Source organism: Tachyglossus aculeatus, chromosome 4, assembly GCF_015852505.1.
Source record: "Tachyglossus aculeatus isolate mTacAcu1 chromosome 4, mTacAcu1.pri, whole genome shotgun sequence".
NCBI lineage: Eukaryota > Metazoa > Chordata > Mammalia > Monotremata > Tachyglossidae > Tachyglossus > Tachyglossus aculeatus.
The window spans coordinates 42,991,947-43,018,625 of NC_052069.1; the positions used below are offsets into that span (position 1 = coordinate 42,991,947).

Below are 26,679 nucleotides of genomic sequence, written 5' to 3' on the forward strand. Positions count from 1 at the left end.
CTTCTCCTTTATTGTATGCTCCAAAGTGCCTTGTACAGTGCTGTGCATACAACAGGCATTCAATAATAATGATTGAGGTATTTGTTAAGAACTTAATCAATCAATCATATTTATTGAGTGCTTACACTCAGTGCTTACACTGTTGGGTAGGGACTGTCTCTATATGTTGCCAACTTGTACTTCCCAACCGCTTAGTACAGTGCTCTGCACACAGTAAGCGCTCAATAAATACGATTGATTGATTGATTGATTGATTGATGTTAAAGATGAGGGAACTGAGACATAGAGAAGTGAAGTGACTGGCCCACAGTAAGTGTTCAGTAAATATAATTGGCTTACTATTGGGAAGATAGTAAGATAGAAGTAAGATAGAAGATTGGGAAGATGCTGGTATCTGCATTGAAAAATGTAATTATGATGCATGGTTGGCGTGTCCTAGTATATACTGATTATTCTTATTTTGAGTGTTACAAGTTTTCCTTTGGAATTTCTCTGTAGAACTGGTTGAAAAAAGATGAAAAAGATCTTCAGAGTATGACACAGGACTTGCGACTACTATCGACCTGCTCCTGAAGGCTCTGAATCTGATCCTCTAGTTGCTTTCTTTCATTTTGGAACTCTTTCTGAATTAATTTTTCCTGGTCCTGTGAAAACATGAAAGGAATCTGAGAACTCGGGATAAAAAGGCAGAGAGAAAACCCCATAGGATTTCCCCTTTGTCTCTCACCACTAACCAATTCAAACCACCCTCAACCCAGAAGAGGAAGAAAAGGACTATTGCTGGAATGAGGATTGTGTATAATAATGATGATATTTATTAAGTGTTTACTGTGTGCCAAGCACTGTATTAGGACCTGGGGTGGATACAAGATAAGCAGGTTGGACATAATTACCTTGAGTTTCAAATTTAAGGTCTCCTCTTGTTCTGCCATCATTTGCTGCCTCTCCTCTTTCATCTTCTGGGTCAGTTGTTTCACATGTTCCTGGTGACTTTTCTCCATCTGCTCCAGCATTTGCCGATTCAGCTCCTGTAGTTCCTGGAGCTGCTTGTCTGCCTGCTCTACAGCCTCAGCCTTTGCCCTTTCCACTGATGGGAAAACAAAAAGTACAAAAATCAAACATCGCTTGCGCCTACTTAAACTCTAAACACTTGCGTTCAGTGTTAGAGAAGCAGCGTGGCTCAGTGGAAAGAGCTCGGGCTTTGGAGTCAGAGGTCATGGGATCAAATCCCGGCTCCGCCAGTTGTCAGTTGTGTGACTTTGGGCAAGTCACTTCACTTCTCTGTGCCTCAGTTCCCTCATCTGGAAAATGGGGATGAAGACCGTGAGCCCCACGTGGAACAACCTGATCGCCTTGTATCCCCCCAGCGCTTAGAACAGTGCTTTGCACGTAGTAAGCGCTTAACAAATGCCATCATTATTATTATTAAAATGGGGTTTAAGACTGTGAGGCCCCCCGTGGGACAATCTGATCCCTTGTAACCTCCGCAGTGCTTAGAACAGTGCTTTGCACATAGTAAGTGCTTAATAAATGCCATCATTATTTAAGCAGCACTGTGGCTCAGTGGAAAGAGCATGGGCTTGGAAGTCAGAGGTCATGGGTTCGAATCCCAGCTCTGCCACTTGTCAGCCATGTGACTTTGGGCAAGTCACTTCACTTCTCTGGGCCTCAGTTCCCTCATCTGTAAAATGGGGATGAAGACTGTGAGCCCCACGTGGGACAACCTGATCACCTTGTATTCCCCCAAGCACTTAGAACAGTGCTTGGCACATAGTAAGTGCCTAACAAATATTATTATTAATTATTATTACTGTGGGACAGGGACTCTGTCCAATGGGATAAAGTTGCATTTGCCTAAGGGGTTAGAATAGTGCTTGACATGTAGTAAGCGCTTAACAAATACAATTAAAAAATACTCCATTGTGCCTGCCTCCTATCCCTTTATTTTGTAGAGCTCCTTCTTGGATGGAGCAAGCTTTTCTGGACAGGCCTTACAGATTTCCCTCAGAAAGTCCATAACCGGTAGACAACAGAATGCATATGCCTTGAGTCAGAGTTAAGGAGAGGACAGAATTCTAAGCAGCCCAAGGGAATCAAGTTCCAGTAAATCAAAAGCCTGAAGAATTAACAAGGTCATCTAAGGCTCCTTTCATAAAAAGATCTTGATTTTTTTTCTAAAGCAATTCCACCTTAACACTAACAATTTATCCTCACAATAAACTCACTGGGTCGGGTCGTGACAGGCGTCATTACAGTTTACAGATGAGGAATCTGAGGTTTGGAAAACAAGTGATTAGCAAGAGTCACAGTGCAGGCCACAAGCCTGAATGAGAAGTAGAACCCAGTTCTCTGGACTCCCTTACCCATGCTTTCTCCACAAGACCACACTACCTTTCATCAGCTCCTTACCTGCAATCTCCTTCTCCTTTTCTAAGAGCGACATATCTGTTTGAAATATTGTTTCCTCTATGTCTTCCTTGGACTGCAAATATTTTAGAAGTATCTCCTCTGCCTGGACACAGGGAGGCAATCAGTGAGAAATCAGTCACAAACTGCCCTCTCAAAGGTCACCAAAGACCTCCTTCTTGCCAAATCCAATGGCTCCTATTCGACACTGTGGACCATCCCCTTCTCCTCAACACGCTATCCAACCTTGGCTTCACAGACTCCGTCTTCTCCTGGTTCTCCCCGTATCTCTCTCTGGCCATTCATTCTGTCTTCTTCACAGGCTCCTCCTCCCCCTCCCATCCCCTTACTGTAGGGGTTCCTCATTCATTCATTCATTCAATCATATTTATTGAGCGCTTACTGTGTGCAGAGCACTTGTTCCTCAAGGGTCAGTCCTTGGTCCCCTTCTGTTCTCCGTCTATACTCACTCCCTTGGTGAACTCATTCACTCCCATGCCCTCAACTATCATCTCTACACTGAAGACACCCAAATCTACATCTCTGCCCCTGCTCTCTCTCCCTCCCTCCAGGCTTGTATCTCCTCTTACCTTCAGGACATTTCCATCTGGATGTCTGCCCACCGTCTAAAACTCAATATGTCCAAGAATGAACTCCTTATGTTCCCTCCCAAACCCTGTCCTCTCCCTGACTTTCCCGTCACTGTGAATGGCACTACCGCCCTTCCCGTCTCATAAGCCTGCAACCTTGGTGTCATCCTCGAATCCACTCTCTCGTTCACCCCACACATCCAATCTGTCACCAAACCCTGCCGGTCTCACCTCCACAACATCACCAGGAACCGCCCTTTCCTCTCCATCCAAACCGCTACCTTGCTGGTTCCATCTCTCATCCTATCCTGACTGGATTACTGCATCGGCCTCCTTTCTGATCTCCCATCCTTCTGTCTCTCCCCACCTCAGTCTGTACTTCACTCTGCTGCCCAGATCATCTTTGTACAGAAACGCTCTGGGTATCTCACCCCCCGCCCCAAAAAATCTGTAGTGGTTGCCTATCAACCTTCGTATGAAGCAAAAACGCCTAACCATTGGCTTCAAAGCTCTCCATCACCTCGCCCACTCCTACCTTACCTCCCATCTCTCCTTATCCAGCCCAGCCCACATACTCCGCTCCTCTGCCTCTAACCTCCTCACTGTACCTCGTTCTCACCTGTCCTGCCATTGACCCCTGGCCCACATCCTACCTCTGGCCTGGAATGTCCTCCCTCCACACATCTGCCAAACTAGCTCTCTTCCCCCCTTCAAAGCCCTACTGAAAGCTCACCTCCTCCAGGAGGCCTTCCCAGACTGAGCCCCCCCTTTTCCTCTCCTCCTCCTGACCTCCCCATTGCCCCCCCAGCTCTACCCCCTGCCCCTCTCCACAGCACTTGTGTATATTTGTACATATTTATTACTCCATTTATTTTATTAACGATGTGTATATAGCTGTAATTCTATTTATTCTGATATTGACACCTGTCTACTTGTTTTGTTTTGTTGTCTGTCTCCCTCTTCTAGACTGTGAGCCCGTTATTGGGTAGGGACTGTCCCTATATGTTGCCGATTTGTACTTCCCAAGCACTTAGTCCGGTGCTCTGCACTCAGTAAGCATTCAATAAATACGACTGAATAAATGAATGACTGAATGAAATGTGAAATAGGGAGTCGGGGTTAAAAAAAAGGCTTTTTTAGTTGGGGTTGTCAGATGGTATGCCTCTCCCTTTTCACTGCCTTGTTGTTTCCCTTTCCTGGAACTCAGAATCATCCCATCTGTGAGCTCACTATGGGTAAGGAACTTGTCTGCTAACTCTACTGTATTGTACTCTCCCGAGAGCTTTGTACAGTGCTCTGCACACAGTAAGTGGTTAATAACTACCACTGATTAACTGATTTTTGAGTGACACGGTTCCTGCCTTCCTCCTGAACACCCCTCTGGCCCGTGCCTGGTGTCGGGTTTTAGAAAAGAGTCAAGTCGAAGCAGCCCATCACGAGGGGGTTATCACTGCAATAGCAATACTGATTTATGAGGGTAAGGACAGATGGAGTCTGTTGCTGTAAAAGCAAGCTTGACCTCGACAGCCACAGAGGTGAAAAGAGAAGCCTATTATAAGTCAGGGCGGGGCACTTGGTGGTAGTGACAGGAGAGCAAATCAGGTGCGAGTCCCCATTTCTGATGTTGTTCTAATAATCCCGCTTCGTCGCTTCTGATGATGACCAGTGGATGATTCACTGCTCTCGGTTTTCTGCTCATGTTCTCGACGGTGCATGATTTGTGTTTTCCGGCTCGTTTTCACAGATGGGAGGGTTGGGCGAAGGGGTTTATGAAAGGTTAAATTACAGCATATAAAACAAGGTTAAGTTATAGCAACAAAATGGATTCCAAAAGGCTAAGATGGAGTTGCCTGGTCTTGGCTCAGTTTCCACACTGGCAATAGACCACTCTTCTCCATTCCACTGTATTTTATCAAGGTGAACCTGACTTCAAATGAAGACAGTTCCACATAGAAAGAGATAGGCTCATTGGGAAGGGGATGAGAAATAGGTCTAGCACTTGAGAGTTTGTAAATTCCCCTTTTGAACATTCAAGGTAATGTTTTCCTGGGATTAGTACCCACCTGACACATAGAATTGTGTCCACAGCAACATGGCCCAGCAGCTAGGGATGAGCATTTCCCACCAGTATGCTGCTTAGTCAATCAATTTATGCTATCTGTTGCATGTTTACTGTGAGCAGAGCACTGTACTAAGGGCTTGTGAGAGTACCATATAACAGAGCCAATAGACACATTCCCTGCCCCCAGCGAGCTCCTCTTCCAGGCAGAAAAAAGTCAGACTTCGGTTAAATGGACATTTACCCAAATACTTCAGGGACAAGGTCAGAGCTGACCGCTACAGGATTCTGCTCAATCCAAGCAGGCCCCAGGACCAAAATAGCAAGTGAGAGCTCACCTGCAGCCCTTTGTTTGACTCCTCATTATATTTCTTCTTCAGTTTTTGTTTCATCTCAACGAAGAGTTTGTATCCTCCTGATTTGGAAAAGGTCCCTTTCTTTGTCTCCTCCTCCAGAGGTTGGAAAATATCCTGAATCAAGGCCCAGCAATGGTCAGCTGACATTTTCTCATTCTTCTCGTAGAATTCTTCCTTCCTTTCTAACAGCTCTTTCTGCATTGAGACAAAAGGCAGATGTGGAGGAAAGGCGTCTATAAAGACCAAGGAAAGTGGCTTCTCACGTAGCTTTTTGGAAAATGTGTTCATTACTGAAAAAAAATCTAGGTGTGGGCACAACTTTGGAAGCAGCATGGCTTAGTGGAAAGAGCATGGGTCTGGGAGACAGAACTACTGGATCCCTGCTTTGTCACTTGCTTACTGTGCAACCTTGGGGGAGTCGCTTAACTTCTCTGTGCCTCATTTACCTCATCTGTAAAAAGGGGATTAAAGACTGAACACTATGTGGGACAGGGACTGTGTCCGACCTGATTCGCTTGTATCTACCCCAGAGCTGAGTACAGTGTCTGGCACACAGTAAGTGCTTAACAAATACCAGCAGAAAAACAAAAAGTCCCTGAAAGTGAATCAGGACTGTGAGCCGTCTCCTAGAAGCAGTTCAATCCGCAAAGTTTGATCCCAAAACACTCTCAAAGCATTCTTCTCTGAGGGCTGAAGAGACAGTTTAGCCCAGATCAATTATTCCTCATCCCCTTTCCCTCGACGTCTACTTCTCTAAGAAAGGTTTTCCTTTCCCCTTTTCCATCCCATCCTTTCCCCCATACAGACCTAATTGCCTAAGTAAGGTTGCCGGGCCGGGGGTGTCGTGGGGGTCGTTGTGTCCCGGGGTGGCCCGTGGTGTGCTGGCCCCCTCCCCTCCCCCTGCCATCCCATTATTACCGCACCCCCCAGGCCCCTCGACCCTCCCCGCCATGGAAACTCCTTAGGCCCGCCACCTGCTTTCTAACTAATTAACGGGGAGTAGCCCGGGATGCCGTCCGGCCCGTGCCAGCCGGGCACCACGGCCTGGAAAGAAGTGTGGGAGCCCAACGGATTGAGAGACACAAGAAAGAACTTTCCAGCCATCAGGAGCAGCCGAAGGGGTGCCGGGTTCCTGGGAGATCTCTGGGTTGGGTGGGGAAGACGCTCTGGGTGGGCAGGGGGTCGCTCTGTTTTGGACGGGTGGCAGTTCTGCCTTCCTGGGTTCTTCACCCGGCCTCTGGCAGCCTCGGAATCTTACTTAGCTCCTATGGACAGGGCATGTGTTTGGTTATTGTCGTATTGGACTCTCCCAATTGCTCAGTACAGTGCTCCGCACACAGTAAGTGCTCAACTATGATTGAACTCATTGAGCGCTTACTGTGTACTGAGCGCTTGGAAAGTACAATTCAGCAATAGAGACAATCCCTGCCCACAATGGGCTCACAGTCTAGAATGACTGAGCATTGGGATGGTGGACCCATCATATTTCATCATCATCATCATCATCAATCGTATTTATTGAGCGCTTACTGTGTGCAGAACACTGTACTAAGTGCTTGGGAAGTACAAATTGGAAACATATAGAGACAGTCCCTACCCAACAGTGGGCTCACAGTCTAAAAGGGGGAGACAGAGAACAAAACCAAACATACTAACAAAATAAAATAAATAGAATAGATATGTATAAGTAAAATAAATAAATAGAATAATAAATATGTACAAACATATATACATATATACAGGTGCTGTGGGGAAGGGAAGGAGGTAAGATGGGGGGCATGGAGAGGGGGATGAGGGGGAGAGGAAGGAAGGGGCTCAGTCTGGGAAGGCCTCCTGGAGGAGGTGAGCTCTCAGTAGGGCCTTGAAGGGAGGAAGAGAGCTAGCTTGGCGGATGGGCAGAGGGAGGGCATTCCAGGCCCGGGGGATGACGTGGGCCGGGAGTCGACGGCGGGACAGGCGAGAACGAGGTACGGTGAGGAGATTAGCGGTGGAGGAGCGGAGGGTGCGGGCTGGGCAGTAGAAGGAGAGAAGGGAGGTGAGGTAGGAGGGGGCGAGGTGATGGACAGCCTTGAAGCCCAGGGTGAGGAGTTTCTGCCTGATGCGCAGATTGATTTTGTTAATGATGTACGTATAGCTTTAATTCTATTTGTTCTGACGATTTTGACACCCGTCTACATGTTTTGCTTCGTTGTCTGTCTCCCCCTTCTAGACTGTGAGCCCGTTGTTGGGTAGGGACCGTCTCTATACGTTGCCGACTTGTCCTTCCCAAGCGCTTAGTACAGTGCTCTGCACACAGTAAGCACTCAATAAATACGATTGAATGAATGAATGTTGGAAGAGCAAAATTACCCCTAACTCCTTCTGGAACCTTTGACCTTCATCCTTGAAGGAAAACTGCCTGAAGACCTCAATGGCTTCCATCGTACTGTCCGCATCACAGTTCAGCAGCTCCTGTAGGTTGTTTGTGGGTAACTTCAGTTGACGCATCAACTTCTCATAGCAGGCTATGGCCTTCTGAACTGCAGCCGAGTTCTCAATCTCTGCCAGTGCCAACACTACATTCTCCATGCAGGGCACATTGCCACTGGAGATGACCTCTACGTAGTTCTCCACTAGGATTTTCAGCCCTGGAAATGAAGACAAACGAGAAAGTCAGGGGGACAGGAATACCTTGAATGGTTAGCACTGGAGGGCTGACATCCTCAGAGAAAATGCCCACTGCTCATGATCCTCAGAGATGCCTGTTTTCACTCTGAGAAAAAAAAGCATTACCTTCACGATACTTGGGAACCCTGATTTAGACAAATATTCAATTTATATTCGCCAAAGATCTACAAGGTGCTGGACTCTATATGAAGAGCTGTACGTCCAAAGAGGGACGCGTGCACAGCAGTGTCGTCTTGGTAGAAGGAGCACAGGCCTTGGAGTCAGAGGTCCTGGGTTCTAATCCCGGCCCCGCCACTTCCCTGCTGTATGACCTTGGATAAGTCACTTAACTTCTCTGTGCCTCAGTTTCTTCATCTGTAAAATAGGGATTAAATAACTGTTCTCCACCCTACTTTGTCTGTGACAGGGACTGCATCTGGCTGGATTACCTAGTATCTTTCAGTGTTTGCTACAGAGCTTGGTACTGTAAACTAGACTGTAAACTCACTGTGAGCAGGGAATGTTTCTTCAACTCTGTTGTGTTGTACTCTCACAAATGCTTCATTCATTCTTTCAATCAATCATATTTATTGAGCGCTTATTGTGTGCAGAGCACTGTACTAAGCGCTTGGGAAGTACAAGTTGGCAACATATAGAGACAGTCCCTACCCAACAATGGGCTCACAGTCTAGAAGGGGGAGACAGACAACAAAACAAAACATGTAGACAGGTGTCAAGTCATCAGAACAAAGTAATGTAGTGTAGCTTAGTGTAGCGCTCGATTGGCATGTAGTAAATGCTTAACAGATACCACAATTATAATTATTTCTGAGACTTGGTGGAGGAGAAAAAATTCAGTGGACAATAAAACCAGTAAAAGCTGCTTGAGGGAAGCAATCATATCTACCAACGCTATTGTATTGTACTCTCCAAAGTGTTTAGTACAGTGCTCTGCACACAGTGTGGCCTAGGGGATAGATCATAAACCTGGGAGTCAGAAAGATCTGGGTTCTAATTCTGGATCCATTACATGTCTGCTGTGTGACCCTTCGGCAAGTCACTTCACTTCCCTTGGCCTCAGTTGCCTCAAATCTAAAATAGGCATTAAGGCGGTGAGCCCCATGTGGGACATGGACTGTGTCCAACTTGATTAGCCTGTCTCAACCCTAGTGCTTAGTATGGTGTCTGGCACATAGTTAAGTGCTTAACGAATACCAAAAGTACCCTGAAAAAGTGCTCACTCAATATCACTGACTGATCTATTGATTGATCGATCAGACAATAGGAGTATCATGGAATCTTGTGGGTAGAAATTCCAAAGTCAACAAAAATATTGTAAGGCATCTGAACAATAGATCTCGTGACTAGGAAAAGGACAAGAAGCTGAGACTAGTGGAAAAGACTAGTAGGCCCTGCTGAGAGCTCAAGGCCCTGCTGAGAGCTCACCTCCTCCAGGAGGCCTTCCCAGACTGAGCCCCTTCCTTCCTCTCCCCCTCGTCCCCCTCTCCATCCCCCCATCTTACCTCCTTCCCTTCCCCACAGCACCTGTATATATGTATATATGTTTGTACATATTTATTACTCTATTTATTTATTTATTTATTTGTACATATCTATTCTATTTATTTTATTTTGTTAGTATGTTCGGTTTTGTTCTCTGTCTCCCCCTTTTAGACTGTGAGCCCACTGTTGCGTAGGAACTGTCTCTATATGTTGCCAATTTGTACTTCCCAAGCGCTTAGTACAGTGCTCTGCACATAGTAAGCACTCAGTAAATACGATTGATGATGATGATGAAAAGAGCAAGTGCCTGGGGGTCAGAGGACCTGGGTTCTAATCCCAGTTCCATCACTTGTCTCCTGTGCGACCTTGGGAAAGTCATTTAACTTCTCTGGGCCTCAATTCCCTCATCTGTCAAATGGAGTTTAAGACTGTGAGCTCCAAGTGGGATGTGGACCATTTCCAACCTGATTTCCCTGTATCTACACCAGAGCTTAGTACATTTGTCAGCAGGGAATGTGTCTGTCTTCTAGACTGTGAGCCCACTGTTGGGTAGGGACCGTTTCTATATGTTGCCAACTTGTACTTCCCAAGCGCTTAGTACAGTGCTCTGCACACAGTAAGCGCTCAATAAATATGATTGATTGGTATATTGTACTCTCCCAAGCCCTTAAAACAGTGCTTTGCACAAAGAAAGCATTCAATACATATGATTGAATGATCAAATGCCTGGCACATAGTAAGCACTTAATAAACACAATGAAAAATGTCAATCATTCAATTGATTGTACTCACTGAATGTTTACTGTGTGCAGAGCCCTACACAAAGCACTTGGGAGAGTACAATATAACAGAGTTGGTAGACATGTTTCTTGCCCACAACAAGCTTACCATGTACAGAGGGAAACAGACATTAGTGTAAATGAAATTGGTAAATAATGAAATTGCATTAGTGCTGTGGGGCTGAGGGTATGGCGTGAATAAAGGGAACAAATCTAGATGACACAGGAGGGAATGGGAGAAAAGATTGGAAGAGCTACCCATCTGGGATTGATGGCACTTAGGAGAGATATCAGCTGTCTTCACATAGATTTCAGAATCCGCAGGATAATAATAATAATAATAATAATAGTAATGATGGTATTTGTTAAACACTTACTATGTGCCAAGACCTGTTCTATGCTTTGGGGTAGATACAAGGTGATCAGGTTGTCCCAAAGAGAAATCAAGTGACTTGTCCAAAGTCATACAGGTGACAAGTTGGCAGAGCCAGGATTAGAACCCACGCCCTCTGACTCCGAAGCCCTTACTCTTTCCACTAAGCCACGCTGCTTCCCGGGATGAAAAGCGGGGCTAGGTAATGAGACTTCTAGTTCTAAAACCTAATAGGAAAGATTATGATGGAGGTCTCTCATCTCTATGCTAATGCTTCATAATAGGTTGAAGTAGTAATAATGATATTAAAAAGCCTTGGAGTAAGGGAGACTTACGAGTGCCGTTGATTACTACGCCCCCCTGAATCGTCTTGGCCTTGGCATTTTGGAAGATGTAGGAACTGAAGTGCTCTGCCTGTTCCACAAACTCAGGTTCCAGTTCATTTTCCTGGAGCTCCTCAAGCTTAGGGAGATTTTTCCTGGTTGTCGGTTGGGGAAAGACAAAGCACTTCTTGGTTGGAAAGTACTTCACGATGCAGCTCTGGGGCAGATGAAGCACTTCGGTTTTCTCTTCAGTCTCTGAAGGAGGAGAAACAGCAAGGTTGTAAAATTAAAGCAAGGTGGGTGCCTAGATCCAAGCTCTGCCCATTTCCTGCATTTCTTTAGGTCTCATCCAACATACTTTCACATCCCTCAGAGGGCAGGTTTAGGAGTGGCTAATCATTGAACACAGAAAAACAGAAAGAATAGGACTGGGATGGTACCCAAATCATGAAATAGTAATACAGAAGTCCAGACTTCTGGCTAGTATTATTCCAAAATTGGACAAACTCCGCTCTCAGAATAAAGGAGTGTTGCTGGAAAATTCTATATTTTGACCAGATCTGAGCCCTATTCATTCCTTTCCTGAGGGTCACTACTCAATCTGAGAATCCCACTCATGACCCGAGGACCTCTCTTTCGTTGTAGGGCGTTCTCCAGGTACTGGTCTTCAGTGATGGGGTAACCGTCCAGTTTCAGCTCCAAGGTGAAATCGCGCACAGTCCACACAAAGTCTGGGAAGAAGCTCACGAATTCCGCTGAGCCGTCTACACCATCTAGATTGGGGCTAGCTCTGGTCCTGATGTGTTCTGTCAGCTCTGACACATAGCTGGGAACCCAGCTAAGGAAAATGGAGAGAAACAGCCACATCCTATCATCCCTCTTTTCATCCTCCGCTCCCTCTGTATCCCTAATCACCGCCACTCTGCTTCTTGTTCTCCGTTATATTGATTCAGGTGAAGGACAACCGGGGAGGAGTGAATCAGACTTCGTTCCGGCCTCGGTGGTTTCCCCGAAAACACTGAAAGGATACTGAAGCTGGTCCATGGCCTGCTGATTGATCGTGCCCATGCTGTTGTACACAAGTGTGCTGCTCAGGAGAACAGCCAATACAAAGATCCAGGTGTCATTCTTGGGATTCCCCTACAAAACAGAAACAAAACTTTGGATGTGACCATATAGCACACCCAAGCACTTCCCAGACCCCGAGAACAAATGTTGGATCTGTTAGGCTAGGATGGGTCAGGGATTCTGATTGAGGGAAATAAAATTAAGGGACCTTTCCTGGTAATGTACTAAATTTGTGTCAGTAACTCTGGGTAATGTCCACTTGGTTTGCTTCATGTTGATGCAGTGTTCTCTGATGGTTAGAGCTTGGACCCGGGAGTCAGAAGGACCCAGGTTCTAATCCTGGCTTCACCATTTATCTGCTGTGTGACTTTAGCAAGTCACTTCGCTTCTCTGTACCTCCATCACCTCATCTGTAAAATGGGGATTAAGACGGTGAGCCTCATGTGGGGCATTCATTCATTCAATCGTATTTATTGAGCGCTTACTGTGTGCAGAGCACTGTACTAAGTGCTTGGAAAGTACAAGTTGGCAACATATAGAGATGGTCCCTACCCAACAACGGGCTCGGGGGAGACAGACAACAAAACGAAACATGTAGACAGGTGTCAAAATCGTCAGAACAAATAGAATTATGGCTATATGCACATCATTAACAAAATAAATGGAATAGCAGATATGAACAAGTAAAATAAATAGAGTAATAAATCTGTAGAAATATATGCAAGTGCTGCGGGGAGGGGAAGGAGGTAGGGTGGGAGGGATGGGGAGGAGGAGAGGAAAAAGGGGGCTCAGTCTGGGAAGGCCTCCTGGAGGAGGTGAGCTCTCAGTAGGGCTTTGAAGGGAGGAAGAGAGCTAGCTTGGCGGATCCGTGGAATGGACATGGACTGTGTCTAACCTTATTAGCTTTTATGTATCCCAACACTTAGTACAGTGCCCGGCACATAGTAAACACTTAATAAATATCATGAAAAAATATATTCAGTGAAAAAAGGTTAATCTGGATCCAATGTCCAGCACAAAAATTTACCACTCCCAAGGAGGCATATATCTAGAGACGTTCACCAGAGATTGAGCTGCAATTTAGAGGAGGGGGTTTAACCAGAAATGGAGTGATGGTCTCCTGCTTCTTCACCTTCTCCACATCTCCTAGCCCCTCAGTGTCCAGCAGAACCAGAGTGAGGTCTTTCTTTGTGGAATGAGGAACACACCACATCCAGATTCCCTTGGTGTGAGACCGCACTGTGGAGCCCAGAGAGAAGCCTGCAAAGGAAAATGGAAAACTGCATGCACAATGAAGCCACATGGGTGTTGGGTGACTGTTACTTGCCAATCTTTGCTGATAATACATGGGAAATACCCCATCCTGTGTGGGGGAGAAAAATATGGGCGAAAAATATAGTTGATGAGAAGATAGGGTCTGAGGTGATCTACAGTTGCAGGGTTTTTTTATTGCCACTGGAACAATGGGAATTAACCCAGGAGTCCAAATTCCTCCAATTACAATCTTGGCTGCCAACTCAAAGAACAACAAAGACTTGTGAGAAGCTTTGCACTTCTTTCCCTAGAAAAATACTTCAGTCTTAGTAATGATCTTAAAGTGTATCCCAAGAGTTAACCACTTCATCTTTGCCTAACATTTTCTCCCTTCGGTGGAAGAGTCTTGACTAAAGCATGGCCTAGTGGAAAGCTTGTGAGAAACTTTACCCTTCTTTCCCTAGAAAAATACCCCATCCCTAATAATTATCTAAAAGTGAATCCCAAGAGTCATTCAGTTCATAATAATAATAATAATAATGATGGCATTTATTAAGCACTTACTATGTGCAAAGCACTGTTCTAAGCACTGGGGCATCTTTGCCTCACTTCCTCTCTTTGGTGGAAGAGTCTTGACTCTTCCCAAAGTATGGCCTAGTAGAAAGAGCACAGGCCTAGGAGTCTTTCATCCATTCAGTCATATTTATTGAGCACTTACTGTGTGCAGAGCACTGTACTAAGTGCTTGGGAAGTACAAGTTGGCAACATATGGAGATGGTCCCTACCCAACAACGGGCTCACAGTCTGGGTTCTAATCCCAGCTCTGCCACCTTTCTGCTGCATGACCTTGGGGAAGTCACTTCACTTCTCTGAGCCTCATCTGTAAAATGAGGATTAAATCCTGCTCCTACATAAACTGTGAGCCCCTTGTGGGACAGGACTGCATCCAACCTGATTATCTTGCATCTACCCCAGTGCTTAGTAAAGTGCTTCGCATATAGTAAGTGCTTAACAATTACCATAATTATTAACGAAATCTGAGGCTAAGGGAAAGAAGAAACTGTCCGTTATTCTTTGTTTTCCAGATGGCTGAGGCTCTTTGAGAGATGTCTGAGTGAAAGAACACTATAGCTCTGAGCAGGCTACTCACCCTTCTTCTGTCCCGCCAGCTTGTTCATCAGATAGGATTTCCCAGTGCGATAAGGGCCCACGATGGTCACCACCACCACCGGCTGGGAAATGCCGGACAGGATCTCCAATGCCTTCTGATTCACCACCAGCTGGCCATTAGTGGAGTTCTCAATTAGGCACAGGGGAGTGGGCATGATTTCCTTGGTGGCCATGATTAATCGGATGGGAAACCTGAAAACGCAAAGGAGATACTCAGGTGAGGAAGTGGCACTAACACTTCATTTCCCGCTGCTTGGGATTTATTCCCAGGCCATATTCCTACTGAGGTTTGTGACTCTCAGTGCACGGGTCAAAGTAGGAGTTGCTTTTTGTGTTGGGAAATGCAAAATATTACCCCGTCACCAATAGTCTCCAGTCTCTTCCCTCCTCATTTTCCATCAAACTGGAATGCAAGACCTCGGAGGGTGTGACTGCATCTTTATTTCTATTTTATGTTTCCCATGTATATCTGTGTAGAGTGATGATGTGCTTATGATGACATCATGATTTTTTAAAAAATGGTATTTGTTAAGGTGCTTACTTTGTGCCAGGCACCGTACTAAGCGCTGGGGCAGGTACAAGATAAATCAGGTTGGATGTAGTCCATGTCCCAAATCCTGGTTTACAACCTTAATCCCCAATTTACAGATGAGGTAACTGAGGCCCAGAGAAGTGAAGTGACTTGTCCAAAGTCACGCGGCATACAAATGGCAGAGCCGGGATAAGAACCCAGGTCCTTTTGACTACCAGCCCTGTGCTTTATCCACTAGGCAACACTGCTTTTCCCCCGCTACCTTACCTCTCTGATTCCTTACCAAAACCCTATCACATACTTCACTCCTCTAATGCCAATCTATGCACTGTACCTGGATTCATTCAATCGTATTTATTGAGCGCTTACTGTGTGCAAAGCACTGTACTAAGCGCTTGGGAAGTACAAGTCAGCAACATATAGAGACGGTCCCCCTCATCTATAGAGAAGCAGCGTGGCTCAGTGGAAAGAGCCCGGGCTTGGGAGTCAGAGGTCATGGGTTCAATTCTGACTCCACCAATTGTCAGCTGGGTGACTTTGGGCAAGTCACTTAACTTCTCTGTGCCTCAGTTACCTCATTTGTAAAATAGGGATGAAGACTGTGAGCCCCCCGTGGAACAACGTGGTTACCTTGTAACCTTCCCAGCGCTTAGAACAGTGCTTTGCACATAGTAAGCGCTTAATAAATGCCATTATTATTATCTGTCTTACTGCTGACCTCTTACCCATGTCCTGCTACTGACCTGTAACTCACTCCCCCTTTCATATCCAACAGACTGTCACTCTCCCCACCTTCAAAACCTCATTAAAATCTTATCTCCTCCAACAGGCCTTCCCCAACTAAGACCTCATTTCCTTTTTGTTTCTCTTAAGTGTCATTTGTTAAGCACTTACTATGTGCCAGGCACTGTATTAAGTGCTGAGTCAGATGCAGACTAATCTGGTTGGATGCAGTCCATGCACCACGTGGAACTCACAGTATTGTGAGCCCGTTGCTGGGGAGAAATCATCTCTATATGCTGCTGACTTCCTCTCCCCCTCTTCCCCCTCCCCATCCCCCCCGCCTTACCTCCTTCCCCTCCCAACACCACCTGTATATATGTAATATGTTTGTACGTATTTATTACTCTATTCATTTTATTTGTACATATTTATTTTATTTATTTTATTTTGTTAATATGTTTTGTTTAGCTGTCTGTCTCCCCCTTCTAGACTGTGAGCCCGCTGTTGGGTAGGGACTGTCTCTAGATGTTGCCAACTTGTACTTCCCAAGCGCTTAGTACAGTGCTCTGCACACAGTAAGCACTCAATAAATACGATTGAATGAATGAATGAATAATTTTGGTATTTATTAAGCATTTACTACGTGCCAAGCATTTCTAAGTGCTGGGGTAGATACAAGGTAATCAAGTTGTCTCACCTGGGGCTCACAGTCTTAATCCCCATTTTACAGATGAGGGAACTGAGACACAGAGAAGTTAAGTGACTTGTCCAAGGTCACAGAGCTGACAAGTGGCGGAGGCGGGATATGAACCCATGACCTCTGACTCCCAAGCTCGGGCTCTTTCCCCTGAGCCACGCTGCTTGTACTTCCCAAGCACTTAGTACGGTGCACACAGCAAGCTCTCAATAAATACGATTGAATGAATGAATGAATGAATGACTCCCTATTTTACAGATGAGGTAACTGAGACCCAGAGAAATCAAGTGAATAGCCTAGCGTCACACAGCAAAGAAGTGACGGAGCTAGGAGTAGAACCCAGATATTCTGATTTCCAGGACTATGCTCTATCCACTAGGCCGTGTTGATTCCTCTTCTCCTACTTCCTTTTGCATCACCCTTACATGTGGATTTGTACCCTTCATTCACCCCACCCTCCATCCCACAGAACCTATGTACATATCTGTAATTATATTTATTTATATTAATGTCTGTCTTCCCCTCTAGACTTCTTGTGGGCAGGGAACGTGTCTACCGTCTTTATAGTGTACTCTCCCAAGTGCTTAGCACAGTGCTCTGCACACAGTAAAGCGCTCCATAAATGCGAATGATTGATTGATCTCGAGAGAAGATCTCCTGCCTTTTCTTCAAGTTCACCCCTCTAGTTGTGATTCCAACCTCATCCCTTCACACCTTAAAACCTTTGCCCCCTCCTTTCTTCCCTCCCTGACCACCGTCTTCAAGCATTCGCTCTGCAGTAGCTCCTTCCTCTCTGCTTTCAAACATGCCCACATATCCCCGATCCTAAAACTTCCTCTGACTCCACTGCACCCTCCAATTATCACCCCACCTCCCTCCTACCACTCCTCTCCAAATTCCTTGAGCAAGAAGTCTACATGTGCTGCCTCCACTTTCTCTCCTCCATTTTTCTCCTTGATTCCCTCCAATCTGGCTCCTGCCCCCTTTGCTCCTCAGAAACTGCCCTCGCTAAGGTCATCAATGACCTCCTTCTTTCCAAATCCAATGGCCTCTACTCCATCCTAATCCTCCTCAAATTCTCACCCCCTTCTCCTGGAAACGTGTTAACCTTGGCTTCATTAACGCTTGTCCTCTTCTGGTTCTCCTCCCAATAATAATAATAATGACTGTGGTACTTCTTAAGCCCTTACTTTGTGCCAACCATTGTTCTGCCAGACACTGCCAACCACATGGGGCTCACAGTCTCAATCCCCATTTTACAGATGAGGTAACCGAGGCACAGAGAAGTCAATCGACTTGATCAAGTTCACACAGTAGACATGTGGCAGAGCTGGAATTAGAATCCATGTCTTCAGACTTCCAGGCTTATGCTGTTTTTGTGAGGCCATGCTGCTTCTCATCCTACCTCATCATATCTCTGGCTGCTCATTCTTAGTTTCTTTCACAGACTCCTCCTTTGCCTCCCGCCCTCAATCCATGGGGGTCCCTCAGGGCTCACATCTGAGACACTTTTATTCTCCATCGACACCCACTCCCTTGGAAGATCATTCTCTCCCATGGCTTCAATTACCATTTCTAGGCAGATGATTCCCAAATTTACCTCTCCAGACCTGACTTCTCTCTCATTCATTCATTCATTCAATCGCATTTATTGAGCACTTATTGTGTGCAGAGCACTGTACTAAGTGCTTGGGAAGTACAAGTTGGCAACATATAGAGACTGTCCCTACCCAACAGCGGGCTCACAGTCTAGTATTTCTTGTATTTCCTCCTGCCTTCAAGATCTCTCTATTTGGATGTCCCACAGGTCCCTCAAACTTAACATGTCCAGAAGAAAACTCCTCATCCTCCCACCCAAATCCTCTCCTCCCACTGACTTTTCCATTACTGTAGACGTTACCACCCTCCTGTCTGTATCACAAGCCCATATTTTCTTGGCATTATCCTTGACTCATCTTTCTCATTGAACCCAAATATTCCTTTGCTGGTAAGATTCACCAAATCCTGTCGATTCTACCTCTGCAAAAGCTGTAGAATACACCCCCCTCTCTCTCCACCCTCTAGGCTGTAAGATTGTTGTGGGCAGGGATTGTGTCTACCAACTCTGTTATATGGTACTCTCCCAAGCATTTAAGACAATGCTCTGCATTCAGTAAGTGCTCAATAAATGGCATTAATTGATTGACTGAACCAAACTGCTACCAACTGTTCCAAGCTCTCTCATGGGGTTCACAGTCTAGGTGGGTGAGACTACAGATATTTAATACTTATTTTACCCATGAGGAAACTGAGGCACAGAGTGGTAAGTGATTTGTCCAAGGTCATACAACGGGAAAGTAGTAGATCTGGGTTTCGAACCTGCGTTCTCTAACTCTCAAGCTCAGGCTCTTTTCATCAGGCCACTCTGCTTCTCTCAGATCGCACATCACAGAGTAGCCCAGCAGATATGCTTTTAGCTAATCTGGCTCTCCTCCCACTACAACCCAGCCTGGACCCTTCACTCCTCTAAAACCAACTTACTTACTGTGCCTTGATGTCATCTCTGTTGCCATCCAACCCTTACTCATGTCCTCCCTCCTGTGTGGAGCTCCCTACCCCCTCATATTATAATAATGATAATAGTAATATTTGTTAACTGCTTACTGTGAGTCAAGAGCTGGTCTAAGCACCGGGGTAGATACAAGCTAATCAGGTTGGACACAGTCCCTGTCCCACATGGGGCTCACAGTCTTAATCCCCATTTGAAAATGAGGGAACGGAGGCCCAGAGAAGGTAAGTAACTTGCCCAAGATCACACAAATGGCAGGTGCAGTATTAGAACCCAGGTCCTTCTAACTCCCAGCCCCGGCTCTATCCACTTGACCATAATGCTTCTCTCATAGCCACTAAACCAGCAGTCTTCCCATCTTCAAAGCCCTATTAACATCATATTTCCTCCAGAAATCCTTCCCTAACTAGCCTCATCTTCCCAGCTATTCTCCCGGCTATGCATTTGATTCTGTTCCTCTTGAGCACGTTGATACCCATTCCCTCCCCAACCCCACAACACTTATGCTGATTTCTACTGCTTCCCAATCTATAATCGTTCTTAATCTCTGTCTCCTCCACTAGACTGTAAACTCTTTGAGGGCAGAGGTTGTGGGAAGCAGAGTGACCTAATGGACAGAACATGGGCCTGGGAATCTAATCCCGCCTCTGTCTCTTATTGTGGGACTTCAGGATAGGGAACATGTCTGCTGATTCTGTTGTATCATAGGGAAGCAGCATGGCCTAGTGGATAGAGCACCAGCCCAGCAGTCAGAAAGTCATGGGTTCTAATCCCAGCTCTGCCACTTGTCTTCTGTGTGACCTTGACCAAGCCACTTCAATTCTCTGGGCCTCAGTTCCCTCATCTGTAGAATGGGGATGAAGGCTGTGAACCCTATGTGGGACAGGGAGGGAGGAGTGAAGTGTGCAATCCAGTCATCTACCCCAGTGCTTACTGCAGTGTCTGGCACATAGCAAGTGCTTAACAAATATAATAGTAATAATAATAATAATAATGGCATTTATTAAGTGCTTACTATCTGCAGAGCAGTATTCTAAGCACTGAGGAGGTTACAAGGTGATCAGGTTGTCCCACACGGGGCTCACAGTTTTAATCCCCATTTTACAGATGAGGTAACTGAGGCCCAGAGAAGTGAAGTGACTTGCCCAAAGTCACACAGCTGACAATTGGCGGAGCCGGAATTTGAACCCATGACCTTTGACTCCAAAGCCCCGGCTCTTTCCTAAGGAGCTACACTGCTTCTCTATTATTACTCTCCCAAGTGCTCTGCATATAGTAAATGCTCAATAAATATGCTTGATCCATTGATTGATTCTCTATATCCCAGTTTCTTTGGTTGTAAAATGTTCCCTCCCTTCTTCTCTCCTGAACTACCATCTACAACCATTCACTCTCCAAATGCTTCTTCCCCACAGCTTTCAAATATGCCCATGTTTCCCCTATACTTAAAAAACCCTCCCTTGACCCCACGACTCCCTCCAGCTATCGCCCCATCTCCCTCCTACCACTTCTCTCCAAACTCCTTGAGCGAGTTGTCTACACCTGCTGTCTCAGATTCTTCTCCTGCAATTCTCTCCTCGACCCCCTCCAATCTGGCTTCCAACCCCTTCACTCCACAGAAACCCCCCTCTCAAAAGTCATCAGTGATCTCCTTCTTGCCAAATCCAACAGACTGCACTCCATCCTAATCCTCCTCGACCTCTCAGCTGCCTTCGACACTGTGGACCACCCCTTTTCCTGGACACATTTCCCAACCTCGGCTTCACGGACACTGTCCTCTCCTGGTTCTCTTCTTACCTCTCTGGCCACTCATTTTTAGTCTCCTTCATGGGCTCCTCCTCTGCCTCCCACCCTCTACCTGTGTGGGTCCTTGAAGGTTCAATTCTGAGTCCCCTTCTATTCTCCATCTCCATCTACTCCCTTGGAGAACTCATTCGCTCCCTTGGCTTCAACTACTACCTCTATGCAGATGACACCAAAATCTACATCTCCAGCCCTGATCTCTGCAGTCTCGCATTTCTTCCTGCCTTCAAGACATCTCTACTTAGAAGTCCTCCAGTCACCTCAAGCTTAATGTGCCCAAAACAGAGCTCCTTCTCTTCCCTCCCAACCCCTGTTCTTCCTCTGATTTTCCCAACACTGTAGACAGCACCATTCATTCATTCATTGAGAAGCAGCGTGGTTCAGTGGAAAGAGCACGGGCTTTGGAGTCAGAGGTCATGGGTTCAAATCCCGGCTCTGCCAACTGTCAGCTGTGTGACTTTGGGCAAGTCACTTAACTTCTCTGTGCCTCAGTTACTTCATCTGTAAAATGGGGATTGAGACTGTGGGCCCTCTGTGGGGCAACCTGATCACCTTGTAACCTCCCCACTGCTTAGAACAGTGCTTTGCACATAGTAAGTGCTTAATAAATGCCATTATTATTATTATTCATTCATTCAATTGTATTTATTGAGCAGTTACTGTCTGCAGAGCACTGTACTAAGTGCTTGGGAAGTACAAATCGGCAACATAATATTTCTGTCACCACCATCATTTCTGTCTCACAAGTCTGTAAACCTTGGCTCTATCCTTGATTCCTTTCTCTCATTCAACCCACGTAGTCAATCCATCACTAAATCCTGTCAGTTCCACCTTCACAACATTGCTAAAATCTGCCCTTTCCTCTCCATCCAAACTGCTACCATGTTATAACAATCATTTAACCCCTCCTGCCTTGATTACTGTATCAGTCTCCTTTCTGACCTCCCTGCCTCCTGTCTCTTCCCACTCCAGGCCATACTTCACTCTGCTGCCCCAATGATTTTTCTACAAAAACGTTCGGGACATGTATCCCCTCTCCTTCCTTACTTAGTAAGTAAGCACTTACTATGTGCCAAGCACTGTTATGAAGGCACATCTTCTCCTCAATATGCTATCCAACCTTGGCTTCACAGACTTCATCCTCTCCTGGTTCTCCTCTTATCTCTCCGGTCATTCATTCTCAGTCTGTTTTGCAGGCTCCTCCTCCCCCTCCCATCCCCCTTACTGTAACGGTTCCTCAAGGTTCAGTTCTTGGTCCCCTTCTGTTCTTGCTCTACACTCATTCCCTTGGTGAACTCATTCGCTCCCATGGCTTCAACTATCATCTTTATGCTGATGACACCCAAATCTACATCTCTGCCCCTGCTCTCTCCCCCTCCCTCCAGGCTCGCATCTCCTCCTGCCTTCAGGACATCTCCATCTGGATGTCTACCCACCACCTAAAACTCAACATGTCCAAGACTGAACTCCTTGTCTTCCCTCCCAAACCCTGCCCTCTCCCTGACTTTGCCATCACTGTTGACGGCACTACCATCCTTCCCGTCTCACAAGCCCGCAACCTTGGTGTCATCCTCGACTCTGCTCTCTTGTTCACCCCTCACATCCAAGCCGTCACCAAAACCTCCTGGTCTCAGCTCTGCAACATTGCCAAGATCCGCCCTTTCCTCTCCATCCAAACCGCTACCCTGCTCATTCAAGTTCTCATCCTATCCCGTCTGGATTACTGTATCAGCTTCCTCTCTGATCTCCCATCCTCCTGTCTCTCCCCACTTCAATCCATACTTCACGCCGCTGCCCAGATTGTCTTTGTCCAGAAACGCTCTGGGCATATTACTCCCCTCCTCAAAAATCTCCAGTGGCTACCAATCAACCTATGCTTCAGGCAGAAACTCCTCACCCTGGGCTTCAAGGCTGTCCATCCCCTCGCCCCCTACTACCTCACCTCCCTTCTCTCCTTCTCCAGCCCAGCCCGCACCCTCCGCTCCTCCGCCGCTAATCTCCTCATTGTACCTCGTTCTCGTCTGTCCTGCCATCGACCCCTGGCCCACATCCTCCCCCTGGCCCGGAATGCCCTCCCTCCCCACATCCGCCAAGCTAGCTCTCTTCCTCCCTTCAAGGCCCTACTGAGAGCTCACCTCCTCCAGGAGGCCTTCCCAGACTGAGCCCCCTACTTCCTCTCCCCCTCCTCCCCCCTCCATCCCCCCGCCTTACCTCCTTCCCTTCCCCACAGCACCTGTATGCATGTATATATGTTTGTATGTATTCATTACTCTATTTATTTATTTTACTTGTACATATTTATTCTATTTTATTCTGTTAACATGTTTTGTTTTGTTCTCTGTCTCCCCCTTCTAGACTGTGAGCCCATTGTTGGGTAAGGACCACCTCTTTATGTTGCCGACTTGTACTTCCCCAGCGCTTAGTACAGTGCTCTGCACACAGTAAGCACTCAATAAATATGATTGAATGAATGAATGAATGAATCTCTTTCAAGAGGCTTTCTCCGGCTAAGCCCCTTTCCCTCGTCTCACAATCCCTCTGCATAGCCCTGACTTCATCCCTTTATGGTATCCCTCTTCCCAGCCGAACAGCATTTATGTACATAGCTGTAATTCATGTATATTAATATCTGTCTTCCCCTCTGGACCATACGCTTGCTGTGGGCAGGGAATGGGTCTGTTTATTGTTGTACCATACAGTGCTCAGCACACAGTGAGCACTCAATAAAGACAATTGAATGAATACTTAGTGCCTGCCTCAGGGACTAAGAGAGCTTTTGACTCGATTAAACTTCCTGAGACTTAACCTCCCTCACGTTTGCGGCTTTGCCCAAAGGCAGGAGACTATGAAACCCCATTTGACAGGCTTTATATAGCGACACTGGCTAACCAAAGGCCCTGCTCCTCACAGCCATTTTACAGCAGCCTCTGACACCATTGCACAGAAGGCTGACTTGCTCCCTTTAGTCATCCCCCTTCAACCCCACAGCACTTATCCATTATTGATTTATATTAATGTCTGTCTCCCTATCTAGACTGTAAGCTGGTTGTAGGCAGGGAATGTGACTTTTATATTGTTATAGTGTACTTTCCCGAGTGCTTAGTACAGTGCTCTGCATTCATTCATTCAATTGTATTTATTGAGTGCTGTACTAAGTGCTTGGAAGGTACGTTTCAGCAATAGAGACAATCCCTGTCCACAACAGGCTTACAGTCTAGAAGGGAGGAGGCAGACATCAAAACGAGTAAACAGGCATCAATATAAATAAATGGCATTATAGATATTCATTCATTCATTCACTCATATTTATTGAGCGCTTACTGTGTGCAGAGCGCTGTACTAAGCACTTGGGAAGTACAAGTTGGCAACATATAGAGACGGTCCCTACCCAACAACGGGCTCACAGTCTAGAAGTCTGTCTATATACACATCAAAACAAGTAACATGGATCAATATAGATAGAATTATAGATATATACATATAAAGTGCTGTGGGGAGGGGAGAGGGGAAGGGCAAAACGAATGAGTTGAGGTGATGCGGAAGGGAGGGGGAGCTGAGGAAAAGGGAGGCTTAGTCTGGGAAGGCTTCTTGAAGGAGGTGAGCCTTCAGTAGGTTTTTGAAGGGGGGAAGGGTGGTTGTTTGAGTGATTTGAGGAGGGAGGACGGTCCAGACCAGAAGTAGGACGTGGGCCAGAGGTTGATGGTGGGACAGGCGAGAACAAGGCATAATGAGAAGGTTAGCACCACAGGAGTGGAGTGCATGGGCTGGGATGGAGAAGGAGAGAAGGGAGATGAGGTTGGGTGGGGGGGGCGAGGTGATAGAGAGCCTTGAAGCCGAGAGTGAGGAGTTTTTGCTGGATTCGTAGGTTGACAGGCAACCACGGAGATTTTTGAGGAGGGGAGTGACATGCCCAGAGCATTTCTGTACAAAGATAATCCAGGCAAAAGAGTGAAATATGGACTGAAGTGGGGAGAGACAGGAGGTCCGGAGGTCAGAAAGGAGGCTGATATAGTAATCCAGCTGGGATAGGATGAGTGACTGCACACTTTAAGCACTCAATAAATACATATGATTGATTGGATTCAATACATGTTCTCATTCCTACTTAGACTGTGAGACCCATGTGGGATAGGGACTGTTTCCAACCTGATTAGCTTGTATCTACCCCAGTACTTAGTACAGTGCCTGGCTTGTAGTAAGCACTTCAGAAATACCATTTTAAAAAAAATTGGCAACCAATCATTCTTAGGCTGTTTGGACAGTGATTTATGATATTTCCCTGAAAAAGACCTGGATGTGGAAGGGTAAGGCAGGGGGATAAGGAAATAGAAGAGTTGGAGGCAGAAGGAGAAAGGAAAGCCTTTGGGTTAGAAAGTTTCTTAGAGAAATTAGAAAGCAATTCCTACCGGTTCCACTTTGCTTCAAAACGATTGTTTCCTCTTAGCCACAGGTCTTTTTCTGTAATGGATTTTTGCTCCTCTTGATTTCTTTACACGTTTTTTTTCTTTCCAGTCTTGGAGACCCTTCACTCTCTGCTTGTTTTGCTTCTGAAGACTGCCCCTCTGTCGTGAGTCCTTCCAAGATTTCAAACCTGAATGCCAGTTATACTCAAGCGGAAGGTGAAACTGAGAGTAAAATAGATGCATGCTCTAATTCAGTGAGCATCGCAGGCACCACAATTTTCTAGACTGTAAGCCCATTGTTGGGTAGGGACCGCCTCTTTATGTTGCCGACTTGTACTTCCCAAGCGCTTAGTACAGTGCTCTGCACACAGTAAGCGCTCAATAAATACGATTGAATGAATGAATGAAACATGCAGGACAGAAAAAAAGGAAAAAAAATTAAGACAGAATAATATTTTTTGTTTTGTTTTGCTTTTTCAATGGTATTTGTTAAGCACTTACACTGTGCCAGGCACTGTACTAAGGGCTGGGGTAGATACAAGCTAATCAGGTTGGACACAGACAATACCCAACATGGGGCTCACGGTCCCCATTTTACAGATGAGGTAACTGAGGCACAGAAAAGTTAAGTGATTTGCCCAAGGTCACACAGCAGAGAAGTGGCTGAGCCAGGATTAGAACCTAATCATTGAATGTACAATCAAATAAACATATGTAAGTGCTGAGGATAAATACATAAATGCTAGAGATGACTAAGTGGGAAAACTAATAATTAATCAGGGAAGGCATATTGGAGGGAATGGGCTTTTGGGAGGGTTTTGTATTTGGCAAGGGCCGTGGCCTAATGGATTCGACTTGGGGGAATTATGTCATCATCAATCATCAATTGTATTTATTGAGCGCTTACTGTGTGCGGAGCACTGTACTAAGTGCTTGGGAAGTACAAGTTGGCAACATATAGAGACAGTCCCTACCCAACAATTCTGTGGAATAATTACCTGGGTGAGAAGCAGTGATGCCTAGTGGAAAGAGCATGGCTTGGGAGTCAGAGGATCTGGGTTCTAATCCCACCACCAGCGCATATCTGCTGTGTGACCTTGTCACTTATCTGCTCTGAGCCTCAGTTACCTCATCTGTTAAATGGGGATAGAGACTGTGAGCCCTGTGTGGGACATGGGCTGTGTTCAACTTGATTAGCTTGTATCCACCCCAGCGCTTAGTGGATATTTCATTCATTCATTTATTCGATCGTATTTATTGAGCACTTACTGGGTGCGGAGCACTGTATTAAGCACTTGGGAAGTACAAGTTTGCAACATCTAGAGACGGTCCCTACCCAACAGCAGGCTCACAGTCTAGAAGGGGGAGAAAGACAACAAAACAAAACTTATTAACAAACTAAAATAAATAGAATGAATATGTACAAAATAAAATAAATAAATAAAT

The 26,679-nt window shown here is 45.9% G+C and overlaps 1 protein-coding gene across 1 annotated transcript; it reads right to left on the bottom strand.

The window, feature by feature from the left end:
• Nucleotides 1-259: 259 nt before the first annotated feature.
• On the bottom strand, nt 260-25,390 carry LOC119926712 (guanylate-binding protein 1-like). The gene is made up of 11 exons (XM_038745030.1): nt 25,237-25,390; nt 14,508-14,719; nt 13,236-13,363; nt 12,066-12,175; nt 11,665-11,861; nt 11,048-11,290; nt 7,761-8,038; nt 5,394-5,606; nt 2,410-2,512; nt 894-1,087; nt 260-644 (listed from the first exon to the last, which is right to left on the bottom strand). Exons 2-11 carry the CDS (start codon nt 14,698-14,700, stop codon nt 528-530), a joined length of 1,776 nt encoding a protein of 591 aa, XP_038600958.1. The 5' UTR covers nt 14,701-14,719; nt 25,237-25,390; the 3' UTR covers nt 260-527.
• Nucleotides 25,391-26,679: the final 1,289 nt, after the last annotated feature.

Coding starts and splice junctions, on each gene's coding strand:
- LOC119926712 (XM_038745030.1), bottom strand. CDS start 14,700: ATGGCCACCAAGGAAATCATGCCCACTCCCCTGTGCCTAATTGAGAAC. Junction 13,364..14,507: donor GCTGGCGGGACAGAAGAAGG/GTGAGTAGCCTG, acceptor TTTCCTTTGCAG/GCTTCTCTCTGGGCTCCACA. Junction 1,088..2,409: donor AAAGGAGAAGGAGATTGCAG/GTAAGGAGCTGA, acceptor TTTTCCCATCAG/TGGAAAGGGCAAAGGCTGAG.